Source organism: Octodon degus, unplaced genomic scaffold (assembly GCF_000260255.1).
Source record: "Octodon degus isolate 3935 unplaced genomic scaffold, OctDeg1.0 scaffold00009, whole genome shotgun sequence".
In the NCBI taxonomy this organism is placed as follows: Eukaryota; Metazoa; Chordata; class Mammalia; order Rodentia; family Octodontidae; genus Octodon; species Octodon degus.
The window spans coordinates 10,371,510-10,392,995 of NW_004524585.1; the positions used below are offsets into that span (position 1 = coordinate 10,371,510).

The window sequence follows — 21,486 nt, forward strand, 5'->3', positions numbered from 1 at the left end:
CAGCAGCCTCTATTCTTGTTCCCACCCTGGGTGAGGTCACTTCAGAGGCCCACCCTACCCTAGCAAGGAAGAAAAATGTTTCTCCTGGCAGCAGGATGGCAACCATGCATCCCTATTCCTCCCTGGGGCATGGAAGGAGAGGAGACAATCAGGGGTCAGGGGACAGTCAGTGATGGGGACAGTCTTCCAGTGAAACTATGGGTGAGGATCAGGGTGAGGCATTTGCTTCAAAGCACAAGATTTAAGGAAAAAAAAAAAAAACCCAAAAAACAAACCTCAGTGATCAAGATAAATTAAAAATTAATGTAATTTTTAAAAAAAATTGAATTGGCAAAATATGGGTCTGGAGCCAGCTGCTTCGTTTTGTCAATAAAAATATGAGGCCCATAGAACCCGGGCCTTTCCCCAAGGACCTCTCGCCCAGGACTATCTCGTCCCTAGGCCCCACCTCTCCGCCCCGCCCTATCCTTTCCCCAGCTCCTGAGGGGACCGAGGAGGGAGGGAGGGAGGGCTGGCTGGCAGCTCATCCCCTCTCAGAAAGGCCCCGGAATCCCTAGAACAGAGCCGGCCTATTTGCCACTTGGCAATCCGCAGGCTGAGCGGCGGGTGTGCGCGGCCGGGAGAAGAGAAAGCGCCCGGGAGCTTTTCAGAGGCAGGATCTGGCACCGGCGGAGAGGGCGCTCAGCTTCCTCGGCTCACAATTGAGCAGGGCCCGCTGTGGTGTCGAGCTGTCCCCCACCCCAGAGGACAGAGCGTGCAGCGAGGGACGCGCCGGCGGCCGGGAAGCTCCCGCCTCCGGGGCCGCCCCCGCCCGCTCGGTGCCCACGGCGGCGGGGACAAAGGCTGCGATCTGAGCCGAGCCGGGGCTTCGGGAAGAGCTGAGCTCAGCGGTTCCTCGGCTCTTTGGGGAGCCAGGAGGACCGGGCGGAAGGGAAGGGCAAGGGACACAGGGAAGAGGCAGGCGGGGTGAGGGGTGCTGAGAGGGTGCCAAGGGAGAAAACTCCCTCAGCAGAAGTAAATGCTGAGCACCTCTGGGCACGTGCCCGGAGCCCCACACCCAGCCCACAGCTTCCAGGCGGAGGGTGGCGCCAGCCCAGCCACACTCCCCGTTCTTGACATCACACCCTGTGGGCCAATCACCCCTCCCAGGTGCTTTGCCCCCTTGGGCTCCTAGGGCTTAGCTCCATTTCTTAGCTGAGGATAGCCTCATCGGATCAGCCGGCTAGGGTCCCTCCCTTGGTTCCTAACTGGCCAGTGCCCCAGATCTTACACTGAGGCCTCTAATGGTGCAGCCCCGGCTTTTCCACTAGAAGAGTCTTTTATCTTAAAGATGAGACGAAACACGCTACCATTAAAATAATCAAGAACTATCAAGATTCAGGGAGGCTAAAACAGAGGGGCTCTAACCTGGACCCCAGTCTGGGCAACTTAGTGACTTAGTGGAGTTTTGTCTCAAAATAAAAAATAAGAAAAGGACCGGGGATATGGTTCAGTGCAAAGGCCCAGGGTTCAATCTTCGGTGCTGCAAAAATAAATAAAGTGGGTCTCTTTGCTTCTAACTATGGTGACCTGGAGAGACATTAAGTAACTTGGCACAAGATTGGTAGGTTATAAGGAATGAGTTCTGCGAGACCACCCTCCCTAGCCATCAGTCCTGAAGATGTTGCCCAGCAGAGAGCTGGGGAAACGGGTGTGCACACAGCTACCCACATGGTTGCAGCTGTACTTGTGGGACTTCCAGGCTGAAGGGCTCCCTCCCTCTGGGCTTTCCCTCAAAGGCTTTCAGAACCAGAGTTGTGGACTAGTACACATCATTGTGCAGGTCGGCTGAGGTAGCCAACAGGACTAGATCCTCTAGGAGGGGTGGGGTTGGGACTAGGTGTGTATTTGCTCTTTGCTCCAACAGGATCCCTTGAGCTTTTCTGGACTCCTGAAAAGCAGCCCCAGTAGGTGAGCAGGACAGCCCAAAGGGAGACCCTAAAATCAGGGAATGCAGCCCTCGGTCAGTGGGTGTGTTGGACCCAAACTTGGGGAGAAAAGCAAACTTGGGCTAGATGCCACCCACTTCTCTGCCTCATGCCCAGCTAAGAGGCGGTGCATCTAGCTTCGATGGTGTGCAGTGGGGCAGGGCAAGGGCAGAGATGTTTGTCCCCTTTGGTGGAGGTGTGTGTTCATGTCTGTGTGTATCTGGGGGCTGGCAGGGGAAGGGCACACAGAGGAGTCCCGTGACCTCGGGTCAGCTTGGCATGCAGACTCACTTTAGTGTTCTGTGACCTGCCAGGGACCAGGTCTTCCTCATCAGTGACAGAGCAAGATCAAAGGGAAGCTTAGCTAGGCAGGAAAGACTTAGATAAGCTGGCGGCCTGTGGGGCGGCACTTTCTGCCTGCAAAGATTGTTGATTGAACGTTAGAGAAGGGCAGCCTAGGAGAGGCTGTGGAATCTTCTTTGAGATATCGTTCCTCACCAATATCATGTTTACCTTTTGGGGTGTACGCTGCACCTTCCCAGACATCATCGGATAAGAACACAAGATTCTTTCAGAACCTAGGTGCCAGGCTTACTATGCACATGAACATAGGTAATACGATGTGACCAAGCCATGAAGCTAGGGCTGTGCACCCCTTTTTACTGAAGCTCAGAAAGACATTTAACAAGCCCACAGCCACACCATTTGTAATGGTGGAGATGAAATTCAAACCATTACTGCCTGCGTCCAATCCTGATGCATCCACCAAACAACTGTGCACCAGGGCAGCAGAGAGGTCGGGCTGGAGAAAAATGATCCTCTCAGAGAATCTCGGGCTGATCCTACCGGCAGCTGCCAGCAGAACCTCGAGATGCCTTTTGGGAAAGCATTTTCCCTTCTCTGTGGGGCAGGTGAAGAACAGAGCCTGCTTCCCTGCCAGAGGGAGGCTATGCTCCTCGCAGCAGAGAGAGGGTATCTACACCCCCACTTTAATGAGCAGTGGCAGGCTGCCAGCTCTGGGGAAGGCGGCTGGAAGCAAAATCCCTGCTCTCTCAGGGGAGTCTGGCTCCAGACACTCGGGGGCTTTTAGCTGACTTAGCCCAGACCAAGCACGGTCTTCCCACAGAGGCCGGTCCACTCTTGCTCAGAGTGCCAATACCCAGCTTGGGTGCTGCCCCTTTTAGCTGCAGTGGTAAAGTGAGAGGCAAAGCCAGAGCCCTAGGAAAGCCAGAGGGACCTTATGGTCCTTCTCTGGCCTCTCTGCACCCCCAGCCAACCCTCATGTGGGCTTCCCTTGGGGAAAGATTCAGGCCTCCCCTGAACCCCCAAACAAGAAGGCTTTGTACTGTAGGGTCAAAGGACATGGGTTTATGAGGCCCTGGCTGGCCTGGTGAAAGGGGCCTTCAACCTTCCACGCTTCATTCTTGTCCCTGAGCAGATTCTGCCAGCACAAGGGGGAGGGTAAAACACTGCAGGATACTGGGGTGTCAGTTCAGCAAATGAGGTTCGGAACTCTAACCTGACCTCCTCCTCTGAGGAAGTCCCGGACCTTACTCTAGTTTATTCCACAGTCTGGCCACTGACTTCTGAGTCATGCCCAAGGAGAGGCCGGCAAAAAGGGGAAAGCACTCTGGTAGGAGGCAGTTTGGGGGACCAGAGGGATGCCAAGAAAGGCTGAAAGCCAGACACCAGGAAAAAGCAGCAAGTAGACAGTGTGAGATGTCAGAAGTCAGGGAGCCAGGCTTCCAGCCTGCCCTCAAGGGGCCTCCACACAGCTTTGGCTGTGAACAACACCAAGAGCTTCCTGAGCCTGGTCTGACTCCTCCCCGCTGTCTCTGGGGCCTGGGAAAAAGGGCAGCTCAGCTCTGGGAAGTGCCACTCAGCTGTGCTCCAGCATTACTCTGTGTCCCACCCCCATCACAGGGCATCTGTCAGGGGTTTCCCATGACCTCCTGGGAGTCAAGAGACGCTGCAGAGTCTGTGAAGGCATCTGGTAGGGGACAGTTCAGTGGGGATTGGGCCCTGGGGATGCTCCCCTGCTGAGGAATGCAGAGCAACAGGCTGGCTGTGGAGGACAGTGAGACTCTCCTCCACCTCTAGCCCTGTCCCAAACCCCACTGCTAGCCTGGGTGCAGAGGCTCTCCATGGCCCACCTTTCCCCCTAGTCTCAGGGAGGACCAGCCTTGCCTAGAGAGAGGATGGGCAGCTTCCAAACTCACTCTGTTGGTGGGCTTCCATCAAGGAAGGCAGAGAGGTACAGGGACTCAAGCATTGGGGGACAGGGACACAGCATTTCTCCTTTCACCAGCTGGGAGTAACAGAGGGCATCCTCCTGAGAACAGGATGCAGCCAGCACTCTAGCCACCTGCCCTGGGCTTCCCAGCCCTCCTATAGGGCTCTGTCCTTCCCACTTGACAGACTAGATCAGCAGATAGTTTGGAGGGGGGCTGACAGCCCGGGCCCAGCACTGCTCCCCTCTCTTGGCAGGGCAGCAACCTCTCCTCTCCAGCCTAGCACCTCCCACAGGGGCCCCCTCCAGCTGTTGTAAGAGGGAAGAGCAAGGGGATGTGGCTTTCCTCAGTGTTCTCAGGCTGGGACACAGGAGGTGGGTTGGGGGTGGAGGGGCACCAGGGAAGTCAACTTCCTTCCCTAGTGCCAGCGCAGGAATCTAAGAAAGGAAGAAACAGGGACACAGAAGCTCTCCAAACACAAAGGTGCAGCAAGGATTTAGGAGCTAGGACTACAGTGGTAATAGGCAGCCCTATGCCAAGTGACCTGAAAGGCAATGCAGACTGCTTACCCCTCACTACACACCAGTACAGCACTGTGGCACCACGTACCTATGACACTTCCTGTTCCAGGTAACTGTGTAGTAATATAGCGCCGGAAGACACTCCAACACAGATACCAACCACACCACTCAGCCACTTCGCAGCTGGGAGGGAGGCAGCTTACAGGAGCCAGAGGCGCCCTGATCTACGCTGAGATCAGATCCAGCCTCGCACATCTGCAGCCTGTGTTTGCTGATGTTCACAATGGGAGTAATAGCAGTTTAATAAGGAGAGACCGCCGACACAGTGGCTGCCAGGGTCAGCAATAAGAAATAGTGCTTAGTTGCTTCCTGGTTCAGTCTCCTTTCCACCACAGTATGCTTTCTGCTCCAAATAAATAAATGGGCTGGAGGTAATTCAGTTTACTAAATAGAGAGATATCTCTTAGGTATGAAGTCAGAGCTCACTTTTTTAAACACTTTATTGATACCTGACTCCTTAGGAGGCCACCTCCAAGTATTATGTTCCTGCTACTTCATCCCAACCACTGCTGTGCACCAAGGAACAAATCACAACACACTCAATGTTCTTCTTTTCCCGTGGGTAAAACTGCAGCTCAAAAGGGCAAATCAGGAAGGGGCCCCTTGACCTATCCAGCAGTCTAAACGCACGGTTCCCGATCTGCCCTTTGCTCCCAGGGCTATCAGGCTAAGAGTGCCAAGCATGTGTCACCCCTGTCACTTCTCTAGCCCAAGCACCACCCTAACTCCACTCTGAGGTTTTCAAAAGCTGAGATCCAATCAAACAGGCTGACTGGGTGGTGGAGGAGGGAGGTTTCCGGGGCCTGTGGTTACTACACTCCACTTCCTTGTGATGACATAAGGCCTATTTCTGCAGCAGGAGGCCACCACCAAGATTCTCAGGTCTACACACAGCCTACGTGAGGTCCTATCCTGGCCTCAGTTTCTCAGATCTGTAAACTGGACAGCATGGCACATAGTTGGCACCAATTGACACTGGCCCTGAAGACACCCCACATAACCACCTACAATTTCTCCCATCCTCCTCACACTCTTTCCCTCCCAGCCCCCCAGTGCTGTCAGTTCTAAATGTAGACAGTCACTGACCAAGACTTCAGAGTGGCCAGAAGTGAGGAAATAACTGCTGCTAAAGAATCCAGATCAGTGAGGGCAGGAAGGAGTCCAGCTCAACAATGTCCCTTGGGTCCCTGACTGGTGCTTACCCTGACCCTCTCCCTACCCCATCAGCCCTGTAGTCTCAAAGATGGATGCAGGACTGGGCAAGGTACCTCCCCCTCCTGAGCAGTCTGAAGGAAGGAAGTTTAGGGAAACTGGGCAGAGATAAAGGAGTGGGGAGGTTGCACACTAAGGTTGACCGTGGTGGGGGCTCAGAACTGGGTGCTTGAAAGGGTCTTAAATAAACTGACCATGTGACTTGGCTTCCTTCCCCAATTTCAACTTGGACAACTTTTGTTTCTTAACAGTTGCCCCCCTTCTCCCCCTATTTGTCAGATCTGTATTTCTCCAGCCTAGGGCAGGTCACAGCTCAGCTTCACCTCCCTCCAGCTCTGCTGAACATGTTTCCCCACCCCCAGGTAGAACCCAGTCCTCATTCAGCCCCAGAAGTTGAGTGTCCTAGTACAAGGGGATTAAAGGCTGGAGGGATCACAGGGCAGCTCTGAGGGGCAGGCCTGGGATTCTCTCCTTATAAAACTGACTATCCTGGGTTCAGGAGCAGGTGGGTCTGAGTCTACCTAGGCCTTGGGGTGGGGCTGCTCACACCTGCATCTTTTCCCCAAATCTTGAAGCTCCAGATCCTAAAATGTCTTTCTTGTGGCTTTCCTGGGGCCCAGGCCTTTTCAGCAGGACTTTACAGATCATCAGCTTTGATCTAGATTAGTGGCCCCAATCCCCAATCCTTGAGCCCAGGCCTGGAACTCTATCTAGTCAAACAGCCCAGGCCTCTGTACACACACACACACACACACACACACACACACACACACACACACACACACCCCAAGCTGTCTTCCACTGGCCTTTCTGTGCAAAAAGCTGGACTCCAAGGCTCACTGCAAGTTGTTCTCATAGGAATTCACAAAGCACTTCAGTTAGAGACAAAAAAAGGACTTCAGGAAGTCAGAAAGACAGTAAAACCTGGCAGGAGGTAGTGAGTCCTGACTTTGGTGTGCGTCTAGGCAATTCCAAATCCTTGGTCTTTCCTATAAATGCTCTACTTGAATGCAGTCCAACACCCAGTCCCGTAGGTAGGACAAGGGATTTCTGGGAGTAGAAGGAGATCCAAAAGCAAGAATCTCCTGCAGCACATCGTTGGTGCCATCTGCTCCCCGTCCCGCCCTAGCCCTAGCCCAGTCCTACCCTTGCTCTGTGATTAGAAACTGGGCTCTATCCAGGCATTGTCTGCCTTCTACAGCCAGCTGCCCATTGAAATCTGTCGTGTGCCAGGCTGAGCGCTCCTGAGAGCTGGAGCCTCAGAGCTGGTGGGGAAGAACTGGATGCGGGGGCACTTTCCTGGAGCCCCCAAAACCTGGCTCTTCTGATATTCAATTTCCCCTATGCCTCCATCCAGACCAGAAACACAAGGTATGGGGCTGCCTGGGTAATCTGACTGGGAAGACCTCCCTCTGGGACTGGGTGCAGAGGGCAAATGCAACCCTTTTGATGGGAAGAGGGTGCCAGGGACCTGCTGGTGGTGGAAACAGGAAGGGAACACCAGGTTTTTGTTGCCCTCTAATCAAGGTGCTCAACCTGGGAAGTTCCCCATGTGGGAACCCCACACTTTACCATGCCCCAGCCCAGCCTGGGATCCTGAGCAGAGGTGCAAGGCCTTTGTTTGGCTCTCTCCTACAAGATGGAGTCTAAAGGAAAGCCCCCTATAAGGGGGCACCCCAGCCCTTTCCCTCCCAGCCCTGGTTCACACTGGGTTGGGGTTAGAGCTCCATTTCCCTTTTATGGTGATCGGTCTCTCCCCATCTGCTGCAGATGCCATATTTACATTTCGCACTCCCACCCCCCAGCTTGCACCTCCCTCCCTCGACCTCCAAGGGCTCCTGCTGCAATGTCAGCCCCAGCAGCAGCATGGCCCCGCCCCGGCCAGCCCACTAGGCACCTGCGGGGCTCCTCTTTGTCTCAGGCTGCTCAGGGCCAGGAAGGCTGCAGCTCAAGTGGTGCTCTGAGTGCCGCCTAGGGAGCAGGGATGGAGACCGCTGTCTCCTCCCTCGACCCCAGAGATGTGATCAGCATCAGTGCCACCTCTGTGGGCTGCCACAGACTGGTCAGGTAGCTGAAGGGCATCTTTCCTGGGACACGAAGATGGAAGCTTTTCCAGTGCCATCTCTGACCCTGTCTAGAAGCAACTTCCCAGGACCCCTGGAATCTGGGTCACATCTAACCTAGAGGACCCACAAGACCACTCTAGACCTGGAACATGCCCCTCCCCCAACATAAAAGCCAGGGCAGAGATGAATGTTGATCTCCATATCCTTGTCTTGGTGACCAGCCCTAGATTCATATTCTCCCAATATATCCCTCTGAAAGAGAAAGCCCCAAATAAAAACAGAGAGAGGTGGTGTGGTGCAGAGCGTCTCCACCCAGCACAAAGAACACAGATGGTTCAACTTTGCAGTATTTCCTGCTCTGCACCTCTGTGTGCCCCTCCCAACAGAACCCACCCAGCACTGTCCTCTGCCTGCCTGATTTCTGTCAGATCACTTCGAATCCCGGAGCTATTGGCGATAGCACCCTAGATAAATCCATATGGCTCTCCACGGCTCAGTTTCATCTGAGTGCCCCTGGGTGGGCATCAGCTTCAACCCTCTGCCCTCTCACCCCTCGCCCCATCTCCAGAATCAGCAGGATTCTCTCCTCACACCACTTGCTCCACACAGAAGGCCAAGTCACCATGCAGTCTTTCCATGAGTCCCACAACCAATCTTTGTCTGCAGCTCGGGATGGTGTGCAGTCTCTGCTGGCTGGTCCAAGATCACAACGCTAGCTGATTAGGGTTGATGAGGGGAAACATTTTTGTTCTCCCATAGCCCGATATGAGACAGCAGCCTTGTGGGGAGGCGAAGAGGAAACACACAGACGCTCCGGCCTGGGCCAGGGCTGGGTGTGAAATACCGGATTTCCTTGTTTATTCGATTTTCTGATCATTAAGAGCTCCCAAGAGGGGCCCGAAATTACCACCCAAACAAAGCCACCTTCCAGCAATCCTCTGGGCCGCCGCTCCCCTGCGGCAGCCGGGTCAGAGCGCAGCGCCCTCCACCCGGCCCGCGCTGACCCGGCCCCTCCTCCCCAAATGCGGGCTCCTGCACGAGCGGTGCCCGCGGCCCCGGCCTGGAGCCCACGCGAGACAAAGCCCGAGCCCCCTGGGCGCGCGCGCCCCTTCCCCGCCGTCGTCCCTACCTGACGGCCACCTTGACGCAGCAGTCCCCCTGGCCAGCCATGGTCCCCTGTCGCTAGGGTCTGGGGGTATCAGGGGAGAGGGTCTGGAGGCCAATGCCCAAGGCAGAGGCTGCGACTGCGGCTGCTGAAGGCGGGGACGCGGGTGCTGCTGGCAAAGGCTGACGCGGAGACTGGAGGTGACATGCTCTCGGGCGACAGGCAGAGGGGCTCACTCACGGCCAGCCCCCCACGGCTGGTCCCGCGCGCCTCCTCCTGCCATAGGGTGGCGGCGCGAAGCTAGCTGACAGCCGGCAGCGCGACCTGCCGCTCCCCACCGCGCGGCACACGCGCGCACACACCTCCCGCCCAGCCGGGCGCCTCCCGCCGCAGCGCGAACAAAGGGGGCGGGGGCCGCGCGGATCCAGACCCCGCCCCCGAGCGCCGCCGAGCCCCTCCGGGCCCCGCCCCACCACGGAGCCACCAATCCACAGCCCGAACGGGCAGGTGGGGCGGGACTTATGCCTTTAAAGGGACCTCTTGGCAGGCGTTCACCCGGTTGTTGGGGGCCGGATGGTTTTGGAAGGGTGGAGTGTGGGGGCGGAGAAGCCGACCACACTGGAGCTTCGACCCTCGGAGTCGCGGAACCTCAGCTTCAAGGAGACTTTCTTTTCACAAATCAGGAAACAGATGCAAAGAGGGAACTACCCAAGGTCACACAGCGAGTTAGTGGCTAAGCGTGGTAAGAACCTCGGCCTTCTGGCTAATGCCCTACACTTCAAAGCGTCCCACAGCGATTAGCGGTTTATAGTTCGAAAGAGCCAGGAACGCTTCCCTTTTACATTTATTCCTGTAAAGTCGCCAACCTTTATTGAAGGGGATTCTTGCTAATGTCACAGTAAGATTCCCCCGCCTCCATGCTGCAGCCCATCTTCTGGTAGGTTCCTGGCTAGGGTCCTAGCCTAGGCTGGCCCCTCCCTACTGCAGAACCACGGTCCCATTGACCTTTATGACCTGCGGGTGACCCCACCCTGCCCGTCGCACATTCTGCTTGTTGTGGCAGTTAGGGGGAGGGGGTCAGTGTGGGAGGCCCAAGCTGGGCCAGGAAAAGGAGGGAACAAAGGGGACACTTTCTAGCGGGGCACCTGGGTAGAAAGGCTGGGCAGAGAAGTGGGTGGGAAGGGGAGGGGGAAGAAGAAACATGGGGGGAAAGAAGAAGAAGAGGAAGAGGAAGAAGGGGAGGAGGAGGAGGAAGAGGAGGAGGAGGAGGAGGAGGAGGAGGAGGAGGAGGAGGAGAAAGAAGGCAGCTGCCTTCAGGAATGGGGACATAAAGGACAAGGGGAGTCCTGGAGACTTTCACACAGGGCAGTGATGGAGGAAGAAACCAGTGCCATGAAGTCACAATTCCCTTTCCTGTCCACCTCCCCTCCCTCTGAGCTTGGACTCCTCCCTGCCCCCTAACTTCCAGCATTGGGGCTATTCACAGGGCCCCTCACCAGCTGTCCTCACTTCACCCAGCTCCCTCTGGAAAGGGTCCAAAAGGAGGACCCAGCTGCAGCTCCAGCTCCAGATGTGGATGGAGAGCTCACTGGGGCGGGGGGAGTCTGACTTGGGAGTCTCTTGCATCACCCTCAGATGATGAAATCATGTCAGGAATTTTGGCAAGGGTGTGGGTTAGGGTGTAAGGATACGAGGATGTGTTTGTTGGTGCCATCTCCTTCCTCACCCACCCCAATAGGTAACTGCCTCACCTAGGAGCCCAGATCCCCATTTGGGATCATTCAAGTGCGTATGCCAAGGTCAAATCCACACAGCCTTCCCATCCTCAAAGCCAACAACAGTGCCACTAGCAGTACTGGTGGAATCCTAAACTTTTTACTTGTTTTGAACCTTGATGAAGCTCTCCCTGGAGCCAGTGAATCATTTCTTACAGATCAGGAAGTCAGGTTCTAGACATTGTCTTCCTGTCTTCCAACTAAGTAAGAGGTGAGAAGCAGAGTAACATTTATGGACCACGTACAAAGTACGTATTCTCATTTCATCCTCAAAACCTTGTGAAGTGAGCTTTATTTTTCAATCTTACAGGTAGGAAACTGAGTCTCACATAAGAAACTCAGGATATGAATTTGTGCACGTGATTCTGGGCTCTCCAGGTTACCCCCAAGTAGGTATGGAGAAGGGAGCTGGCCTGGCCTAGGCTTTTAAAACTTGTAGGCGTAGCAGCTTTGGGCTTAGTCCTCTTGGATAATCATACTGCGTTTTGTGACCCTCCTGTCCCTCCCACTCATCTCTGGACTCTTTCAGGGGCCAGGCTCTGATTTCCTGTCTGCAGGAGGTCCATGCTGACTTCCAACATTAGGTGACCCTCTGACTCACTGTTCCACTGCTGGGAAGTGCTGCCTGAGCTGCTGCCCACCCCCTCTGCATCCTTCTGGGCCACAGGATGTCCAGCCAGTTCAAGAAAGGAGGCACACTGGCTAGATATTTTGGCCTCCTAGAAGTCACAGCCTCAGAACCTCAGCAGCTCACTGTGGGCCACCAGGGCAGCCCTATCTCCTGGGATCTGCAGCCCAGAGGTTAGAAGCTAACTGGCCACAGGCTACGTGAGGACACAAGGTGGGGGAAAGGCTTATATGGTTGCAGCTGAGGAGATTTAGGTTAGACAGGTCAGACTGAGCCTAGGACAATCCCTGCCCTTTTCAGGCTCTGTCCAGCTTCAGCAGACATTGCTTCTTCTCTGGAGTTGTTCCTACCTCCTCAACCTCCCAGCTGCTCTTCTCTCCTTCCCAAACCCTGACATTTCTTGGGAGCAGCTATATAATACATATGTCACCCCAATGCTTTCTGTCTGGTACAAACAGGCACATACACAAGTGTACACAGGTGCATGTGCATGCGCACGCAAACACACACACACACACACACACACACACACACACACACAGAGGCCCTGAGTCCCTAGTTGGACTGGAATTTGATTCCCAGTTCTTGTCCTGAGTTGAGGCTCTTCCCCCAGGCATCTTGGGTCCTCCATCATCTCTCCTGACAGGAGCTGTGGGCGTCTGGACAGATGGAAACCTGGGGGAGGTATGGAGGGCCCTCTCTGAATCTGGAAGCTCCCACGCTACTGTAGTTAAAATACTCCAGCAGCAACTTGGGGCAGCCATCTGGCCCAGATCTCTCTCAGCCACATCTCAGCTTGCAACAGCAACCCTATGGGAACAAGTCAAGACACTAGAGGAGTTGTAGGCTCTAGGAATGGCTCCAAAGGTGGCCTGAACTTCATCCCTCTTGTCTTTTGTCTTCTTAGGATTCATACAGGGCATTGGTACTCGTAAAACTTATCTGAGCATTGACCTAAAGCTCTGGGGATAGAAGATACAGCATTCTGTACCTCCCATCTTAGACTGCAGTCGCACACCAGCCAACAATGGTTCTGTGGGAGAACAGGCCCTAGCCCATCCTCTGGTGGATGTCCGCCCACAGCCTCTAATGCCTATACAGCACCAGAGCCGAATTCTGCCCGCTGACAGGAGCTCAGAGCCCCAAAAGAGGTCCACTGGGTTGCAGACTCAGGAGATCTGAGTTTGGACACAGGCTTAGCCTCACTTCCTCTGTTACAGGAGGAGACAGACTTAGCTACAGAGGAAACCAGAGTTTGTTTTAAATAGCAAGGAAGAGAGAAAACTGCTGTGGATTAAAAATACCCCCATCAAGCTAAAGACAACAAATGTGATTTTGGTTTCAAATGATAATTAGAGCTTAATTAATGCATAACCTCAAACATGGGATCTTTACCCACCTGTCTACTGTGCAATGCTTTCTATCACGGTCTTAGGGCCAAAGGCAGGTGCAAGTGTGCACAGTTTTCAATGTCACCAAATCCTAGACTTAGAAAGAACTGCTGAATCATCAAATCTAGCCCTTTTGTTTTCAGGTGAAGAAACTGAGGGCCTGGAGAGGTAAATGGACTAGTCTAAAGTTGCACAGGACAGTTTGATAGGGGCTAAGCAGGAAGACTGAAAGCTCAATCTCCATACTCCCAGTGCAGGACCGTTTCTGTGACAGCATGATAGGATCCAGAGGGTAAACATCTGAGATCCGTCTGTCCATGAGCTAATACTCCTGACAAAAATTCAGTCTGGATGAAATAACGAAAGACAGACCAGAAGCTAAATTGTGGTCTTCTGAGTCACAGCTGACTAGTAAGTCGCAGCTCTGCCACTTACTAGCTACGTAACCCTGGGCCCATGAGGAAACCATGCCAAGCTCCCACATCTCAAAATGAGGAGAATCACACACACCTCCTCATGGGACTGTTGCAGGGTTGTAAGGAGCTAGCCTGGCTCAAGCATCCAGGGCTCAGCACAGCATGGATGTTGACTTCCCTTGGATTTTCTGTCCCACCTATAGTAGGTGCCCTACCGCTAACTAGACAGAAAAGTGGTTTTGTCATAAGGACGGCCTGAAAGGGGCAGGAAGTAGGGGGAGGGGAGGCAGTGCTGGGAGAGAGGGAGGGGATGGCTCGGAGGTTGTCTGGCCCCAGTAATTGGCATGAGGTCCAGAGAGTAGAAAAGGCAGTGCTGCGGGAAGATGTTTAAGGGACCCCTTGACCACTCCATGGTTGACCTGAGCTAAATGCCTGCAAAGTCAGAAGGAGGGTGTGCTGGATCCCATTGTGTGCAAACACCCCCGGCTTAGCTCCCTGGAGGCTACCAGGGCAGGGACCTTGTGCTTGTGCTCTCCCTGTGGCCATCTGTGTGACATCGGTTTTCTCATCTAACCCACTTAAGGCTCTGGGACATAAACACTGTTATCATCTCCATTTTGCAGAAGAGGAAACGGGCTCAAAGGTCATTTGGCTGGGGTAGTGATCATTAGTGCTACTCCTGTATTTACAGTTTTCTATCTTCTGGTGAGAGGTTGGGCTGCACGTCCTTACTCTTCTGTAATGAAGACTGGCCAGGGGACCTTAACCAATGAAATGTGAGTGGGACTTTGTCAGCTGTGACAAAATCCATAAAACGTGGCAAAGCTGGCAGTTGTCCTCTCTAGGTGAAGCTTTAAGAGCCCCTGGTACCCTCACGTGAAGTCATTCATACAGTATAAGTAAGAAATAAGCTTTTCTTGGGTGGAGCCCTGCACTTCTGGGTTGCATGTTACCATGGCATGGCCTCACCTCCTCTGATACAGGTAGTAAGGTGTGGAGCGGGAGCTCAGAGGCTGGTCTGGGAAGACGCCAAGACTTATTTTCCCAGGCTTCCTGTGCCTACACACGAGGACCCACACACAAGCCACTGCTGAGTTCTGATGAGTTATTTGGAGCCAGTGGAAGAGGGCAGATGTCTTCTCTCTAAGAGAGAGGTCGCCCATTTTGTGTGATGTGTACAGGAATGACCAGAGTGCCTTTGGTATAGGCCCAACCTGTGAACAACCTGAATGCCTGTGAGCAGGGGAATGGACACAGGCAATGTGATACATCACACAATGGAACGCTATCCAGCAATAAGCAGTGAACTATATGAAAAAGCATACAAGGATGAATCCTAAAATGTGTTCAGCAAAAGAAGTAGAACAAAAAGAACCCATATAATTCCATTGACCTAGAAATTTATATTGGTCTAGGGATGTAGCTCAGTGGTAGAGTGCTTGCCTAGCATGTGAGGCCCTGGTTTTGATCCCCAGTACTGATAAAGGAAGAGAAAGAAAAGGAAGGAAAGAGAAGGGGGGGGGGAGACAGAAACAGACACAGAGAGACAGAGAGAATATAAAGTTGCCTGGTAGGGGGAGGAAGCGTAAGTAGAGAGAGCACAGCAATAATTATAAAGGGGCACAAAGAAGATTTTTTTGGGGGTGGATAGATACATTATCTCAAATGAGTGACATTCCCATGGTTGTATACATTTGTGAAAACTAACCAAGTTGTATACTTTGCATATGTGTGATTTATTGTATGCTGATATACCTCAATAAAGCTGTGGCTTTCATTCATGCATGTTCGCAGTACAGAATGTATACATTCATCTTGTGAGGTGGTACATGTATGTATCACATCTGAATCTTTGGATTTCCCCTCCTCACTCCCCTGCCCCAGCTACTGCTCAGTTATGGAGAAAGGCAAATTGGAGCCATTGTAGGAAAATGCACTCTGAGAGCATAATGCTAAGTAAAGTAAATCTAACATAAAGGGTTAAATATTGCATGGTTTCTCTTATATGATAAACTCAAAGTATAAATAATTTAAAGAGAAAAATAAAAGGCATAATGGACATAGATGAAGGAGGGGATCTAGGGCTATTTTATTTTTAATTTTTCATTTATGTATTTGGTACAGGGTCTCACTACACAGCTCAGCCCCATAGTGATCCTCCTGTTTTCAGCCTCCCCAGTGGTGGGATTACAGGCATGCACCACCACATTAGGAGTTGGTCACCAGCTCAGTGTGCCCTGGGGTTGGGGCTGGCGCTACATGTGGGACTGGGAATTGAATCCTGGTCTCTGCACTTGCCAAAGCAGATGCTTTAGTCCGCTGAGCTCTCTTGCTGGCCCTAGAGCTGTTTTTTTTTTTAAAGAAGTAACGCTTCATTTTCTTTCCTAAACAGAAGTGAAGAATGGTTTGTGACTTTTCCTGGGTCAGTTGACTAGACTTTTGGTTACCTGAAGGGCCATTTTTTCCTGGACCACATGGCCTTGGGTTCATTGAGAGGCTACCACATGGGAACAGTGGCAGAGAAATAGAAAGCACAGAAAGGGAAAAGTGACGCAAATGAGACCGTAGAGGAGCAGGCCAGAGGTCAGACTGGGAGAACCAGGAGAAGTAAAGAAGAAAGAGACAGAGCCACAGGGGACAAGGGAGGTGAGGGTGAGAGGTGGCGCCCTCCTTAGATCTGATGGTGGGGCAGCCTCTTGCGCTGTCCTAGTCAGGGTCCTCTTCATCAGATGCCCCCCTTTTTAGTCCCTTCCCACTGGGTAATTTCAGAAAAACCTTCCTGACCAACCTGAGATATTGATTTTTTTCTAAGGATGTATTATTCCCTTGGATTTTAATAGATATTTGCCTCTGCCAGACCCTACAGAGTAAACTACCAGCAAAAGAGCCTTTAATGCTTTAAGAAAGGGTTGGCGACAGCATGCAGAAGGAACCACAAGAGCCGGCTAAAAGGTGCCAACTCTCCAGAAATGCAGCCAGACTGAGGAATTTAGGGGACAGCAGTGGACCCAGCACCCCAGGAATGTGCCTTGCTGGGTTTCACTGGATCGTTTTAGGAGCATCTCACAGGCACTTTTGACACAATCAAGTTGGCCAGAGATGACATAACTCTTGAGAACTTCATCTGTGTCCTCCCCTACCCCTTAGTTTCCTGAAGCTTATAGCAGTAGACAAAAGGGACACGTTGCCTTGGGGAGAATTAGAGAATTCACAAAGATTAGTGGGGATGCAGAGAAGCATGAAAAGATATTTTGGGTCCAAGATCCGTGTGGAAGACCAGGGCTGGATGGACCAAAGAGTCGAAGTCATAACCAAAATTAGAAAGAGCCTGGGGGAGACATATCCTCTGTCTCCCATCCATCCCTGCCCTGTTTGGAAAGGGATCCCTTGTGCTGGCAGGCAGGAGAAAGCAGGTAGGGGGCCTAGGCGCTGTGCAGGCCTGGCTTCATGGTAACAGGTGCAGAGCACCTCTGTCCCTTCTGATCTGCACTGGGGAAAATCCATTCTGCATAAGACGCTATCTTGGTGAGCCTCATCTGAACCATCCTGCGTGGACTGAACATGTACAGACCACTCCCGAGCAAAAGGGCAGGGGCAGGAGCTGTCAAAAGAACTGGTGGCTCTGAGTTGTGCTGGGCAGTAGGAATCCTGCCCTTTCCATGACAGGCCACTTATTGTAAAACTGTCATCATGGAGCTCGAAAGAGATCAAACATCAGCAATTTCAAATGATTTGCTCCCCGTTATTTAGTAGATTACTTCATGCACTGTCCCTTCTTTTTTCATTTTTTCACCCAGCTGCAGGTGGCTGGCACTGTTCAGGAAGCTGCAGGACCTTGACTGGAGGATGAGGCAGGCACAGAACTGACTGCTCCAGGCTGGTGCTTAGTGGGTGTGAACAGGCTCTTGGGTCAGGTTAATAGAGGATGAGGTGGGAATTGCAGGAGATCATTGTGAGATCCTCATGACAGCGCAGGGGTTAAGATAGCGGTTATGCTCCCATTAGACACTCGGCATCACTGTATTGTGACTGACTGACTAGCGAACTCACTCAGCCTTTCTGAACCTCAATTTTCTCATTGTCGATGAGATTAAAAATAATACTTATTTTATAGGGAGTGCTGCGAAGATTAAATGAGATATCAAAGCAAAGAACAGGACTTGATGAAGTTTAGCTAGTATTGTTCCACAGATAAGGAAGCCAAAGGGCAGATTTTAATTCAGTTTTGTTTTTTGAGATAGGGTCTCCATAAATTGTCCAGACTAACCTCACGCTTGTGATTGTTCCCTCTCAGCCTTCTGAGAACTGGGATTACGGGCCTGGGCCACTGAACCCAGCTGGAGGTGTTTTTCAGAGGACGCACAACCAGAAATGGGTTTTCTCTAAGAGCAGGGCTTTTTGTTCATTTCTTCACTCACTTTCTGAAGTACTCAGGAGCAACCCTGGGATGTCTTTGACTCCTGTGGCAACTCAATGTTGGAGGTGTTTAAAATACTTTAAACTGACACCAGTCACTTTTTTTTCTTTTAGTCCTTCCGAGCATCTGTCCCACCAACAACCTGTTTTCAGTTGGCGTTCAATGCCAGAATTCTTATTTGCTCACCATACATACAACAAGTATAATTCTAGAATGTCTCTTTGCCATGGTTTCCTCATTGGAACATTAAATCCCACCCAAGGGCACAGTTCTGTAACAAAGATGCATCGGGGTTACAAAGCTTGAGGACAAATCCTAGCTCCGCCACTCACCAGCCAGGCGACCTTGCTTCTCAATGTCCTGGCTATAGCGGAACCTATGGTAGTGAGCGAAGAGTCACCCAGCAATCTGAGCTGTCAGCCCTAAGGCACAGTGACATAGCACTGGGACCCGATGGGATCTGGTACCTGATGCTGGAAGAATGAAGCATGACTTTGTGGCCTGGGGTTGGGGTCAAGGTCAACTCTGGTTGGACATTTTCTTCCACAGTGGTCTGAGCAGGAGCCAAGGGCAGCCACACCATGGTGGTCAGTGAGAAGTGTTAGTATCTCTGAGAGGACTTGGCCAGGGGCTGAGGTGCATGCTGAGCGTCTCTGCCGCCCACCACTGCTGCCCATAGCTGCTGCCCACCTCTGCTCTCCGGTTCCCCATAAAGACTCTGGCTCCCTTTCTTTCTAGAGTCTGGCCCTCTTCCTAGCCAGCATCTGATAAGACCGGAAACAATAGCTTCTTATCAAGTACTAGGTCTTTACATTGTTACTCTCATATCCTACAACAACACTAAAAGTAGAAATTATTCCCTAATTGTACAAAGAGAGGAGCAACTTGAAAGGGTTTTTCAAACTGGCTGCCTCTCCCACGGTGTGCAAGTAGGAAATTCTGAGAAGCCTGGCTCCCCTCTTCAATACCTTACAGAGCAGCCATTTCCCTTCCTTTAGGATCCCAGGAGATGGGTTCCATCCCCAGCACCACAAATAAATGGAAAAATCTTGGGAGAGGTAGGTAGCACAGCAGGTGTCGCTCAACCCCATCCAGAGCAGGACCTGGAAATGCCCCAGGCCTGAGGCCAGGAGCCCCTACCTCCCTGAGAATAGGCTGGAGCTGGAGGGCCACTCTCCTTGGCCTTTCTGGTGAGCCTTGTCCCCCATAGCCCTGCATGTAGCTTTGTGCCTGTGCTTCCTGCTAATCATACCCCTGCCCCTTCTGGCAGATTCCCCACCCAGCAGCTGGGCCCCTTTTTTAGGGAACTGTCAGCAGAAGACAGGGGTCTGTGGACACAGCCCCTAGCCAGTCCCCCCCCCCGTGACAGAAGGTGGCCCCACCGCCCACTGTGGGTTTGCTGTCGCTGTCTGGAGGCCCTGCTGAGGAGGCATCTGTCTCATCCTCAGTGTGCGAGGGCCCTGCTCATTGCCTCATCAGCCTTCATCCTTGTACAAGGCCTTCTTATGCTTTTATTTCAGGTCCTGGCAGTCCTGTAAGGAGGAATTCCTCCATTAGGTCATGCAAAGCCGGGAAGGGGAGAGGGTTTTGCAAATTTTGATGAATTAGAACATGTGATGCATTACAAAGGAAACTGAACTTTTTAAAAAGCAAAGAGCTAACAGAAAAGAAACTTTCCCAGAGTCTGGACATATATACCTGACAGTCAACTGGAAGGAATGGCATAGATTTGACAAATAATACGGCAATTAAGAGTATGGAATTGGGGCTGGGGTGATGGCTCAGTGGAATAAGCACTTCCCTGGCAAGCGCAAGGGCCTGAGTTCAATCCCCGGTTCTGCCAAAAAAATCATTCACAATAAGAGTATGGAATTTAGCCTGGCATGATGGTGCCCACCTGTAACCCCGCATTCTGGGAGGCTAAGGCAGGAGGATTTCACACTCAAGTTCCAGCCTGGGCAACTTAGTGACTTAGCTAGAATTTGTCTCAATAAGCAAACAATTTTTTAAAAAGGGACTGGGTAGGCAACTCAATGCAAAGGCCCTCGGTTCAATTCCTAGTTAATACACACACACACACACACACACACACACACACACACACCCCAAGTGATTTGATGATAAACAGCCTGAGTTTGACTCCTACCTTGGCCCTCTTACCAGCTGTGTGGATTTATGCAAGTTACTTAAGCCTCCCTGTGCCATACTTTCAAAATGAGGATGATACTTTTCTCAATTGTTAAGAGGTTAAGTATATGCCAAACTCTTGGAACAGGGTTTGGTGTACACGTAAGATTCTATATGTGGTAAATATTAAAATGACATTCAGGTCCCTCCAACACATAAAAATGCCCTTTCATAGAACTTTTAGAGCATACAAAGCACTTTCGCATATCTCTGAGCTTATTTTATGCCCCTTAGAGATGCATCCATTGACGGGGAGACAGTGTGAGCTTTGTGCTAGGTCTGGCGGGGGCTCCCTCCTGTTTGTGAGAGCAACTGCTCAGAGGCTAGCATGCCACCCTCTGGAGGAGAGCTCTTTCTCAGGCTTCCCCTTGGACACAATTCCAGCTTTTGTGCAGCTTAGTGCCTGGCTGGGATACACAGTAGTTAGGAGGCTGTCACCCCTGCTGGAATGGGAATGATAGTGCACCAACTTTCTGGGTCAGGCTGCAGACCCTCAGGGATCAGTGCTGAGGTCTCAAGGATGAGCAGGTGTCACTGAGGCAGAGGGTTTAGGAAGTTTCTAGAGAAAACAGCGCACCAGGGCTCAGAGGAAAAGCAGCTACGTCTGGCCGAGACAGCAGGAGTGTTGGGGTGAGCAGAGGGGGCTGTTGGTGGCTAGGCAAAGGTTTGCAGGAGATGTATAGGACTCTCGGGTGCTACTACTAGGGTTTTGAACAAGGGAATCAATTCTTCCTTTTTCAAAGATCAGAAACAGGCAAGAGGTCCAGCTCAGAGGTGACTGCAATGGATGAGACATGAGGTTTTGGGGGATCATAGTAGGGAGGGGCTGTGGGAAGAAGGGAAGGGGCATAAGCAGGTGTGGCACCTGGGAGGCTACAGGGTGTGGAGGAAGGCAATGCTCAGACTTCCAGGTGAAGTGCAATGGGCTTCCCCAAGATCAGTGTCAGCAGAGGAGAAGCCTATGGGGAAGGATGCCACATAGCCTTTGGACAAGGTGATATAGGTGTCAGTAGACATGGATATACAGCTGTCCAGGATAAAGAGGGCCCAGAGTCTAGGGTTAGATCTGGATTAGAAATGTGCACTGGGAAATTATCAGTCCACAGATATTAGCAGAAAGTGAGAGCAGATATAATCACCCAGGAAGAGGTAGTGAGTGAAGAGGAAGGGTCAAGGGACAGAAGCTTCCTGAGAGCAAGGAGGGATGAGAGTGAGCACAAGGAAGCAGCAAGCTGGAGCAATTGAGATGTGGTGGGAAACCTAGGAGCCTTGAGACTTGGTGGGGTTGTGGGGGTAAATTATATCTAATACTGCTAGAAGTCAAGGAAGATAGGAATCTGAAAGGACCCACTGGATTAACAACAAGGTTGTTAGTGAGACGTGCAGGAAGAAGGGTGAGAATGAGAGGTGGACCTAGAGGCAGAAATGTAGGCAAGGAGGCAACCTGAGTAAGCCTGGTCCTTGCTTAAGAGAAGATAAATGATAGGTGCATGGACAGGTGGGTGGGAGG

At 52.1% G+C, this 21,486-nt stretch overlaps 1 protein-coding gene across 6 annotated transcripts in view; it reads right to left on the minus strand.

The window, feature by feature from the left end:
- The window catches only part of Kif21b (kinesin family member 21B), a 46,849-nt gene extending 37,298 nt beyond the window's left edge, over positions 1-9,551 (minus strand). For 4 of the 6 annotated variants that reach the window (XR_002819423.1, XM_023707843.1, XM_023707825.1 and 1 more), the window contains exon 1: positions 9,187-9,524. Coding sequence is in view for 5 of the 6 variants with exons in the window: in XM_023707843.1 (XP_023563611.1) it covers positions 9,187-9,227 (41 nt within the window). In the remaining variant the exon portion in view is untranslated. Of the gene's footprint in view, positions 1-9,186 lie in introns of all 6 variants that reach the window. The other 2 variants (XM_023707834.1, XM_023707851.1) reach the window with 2 other exon arrangements.
- Positions 9,552-21,486: the final 11,935 nt, after the last annotated feature.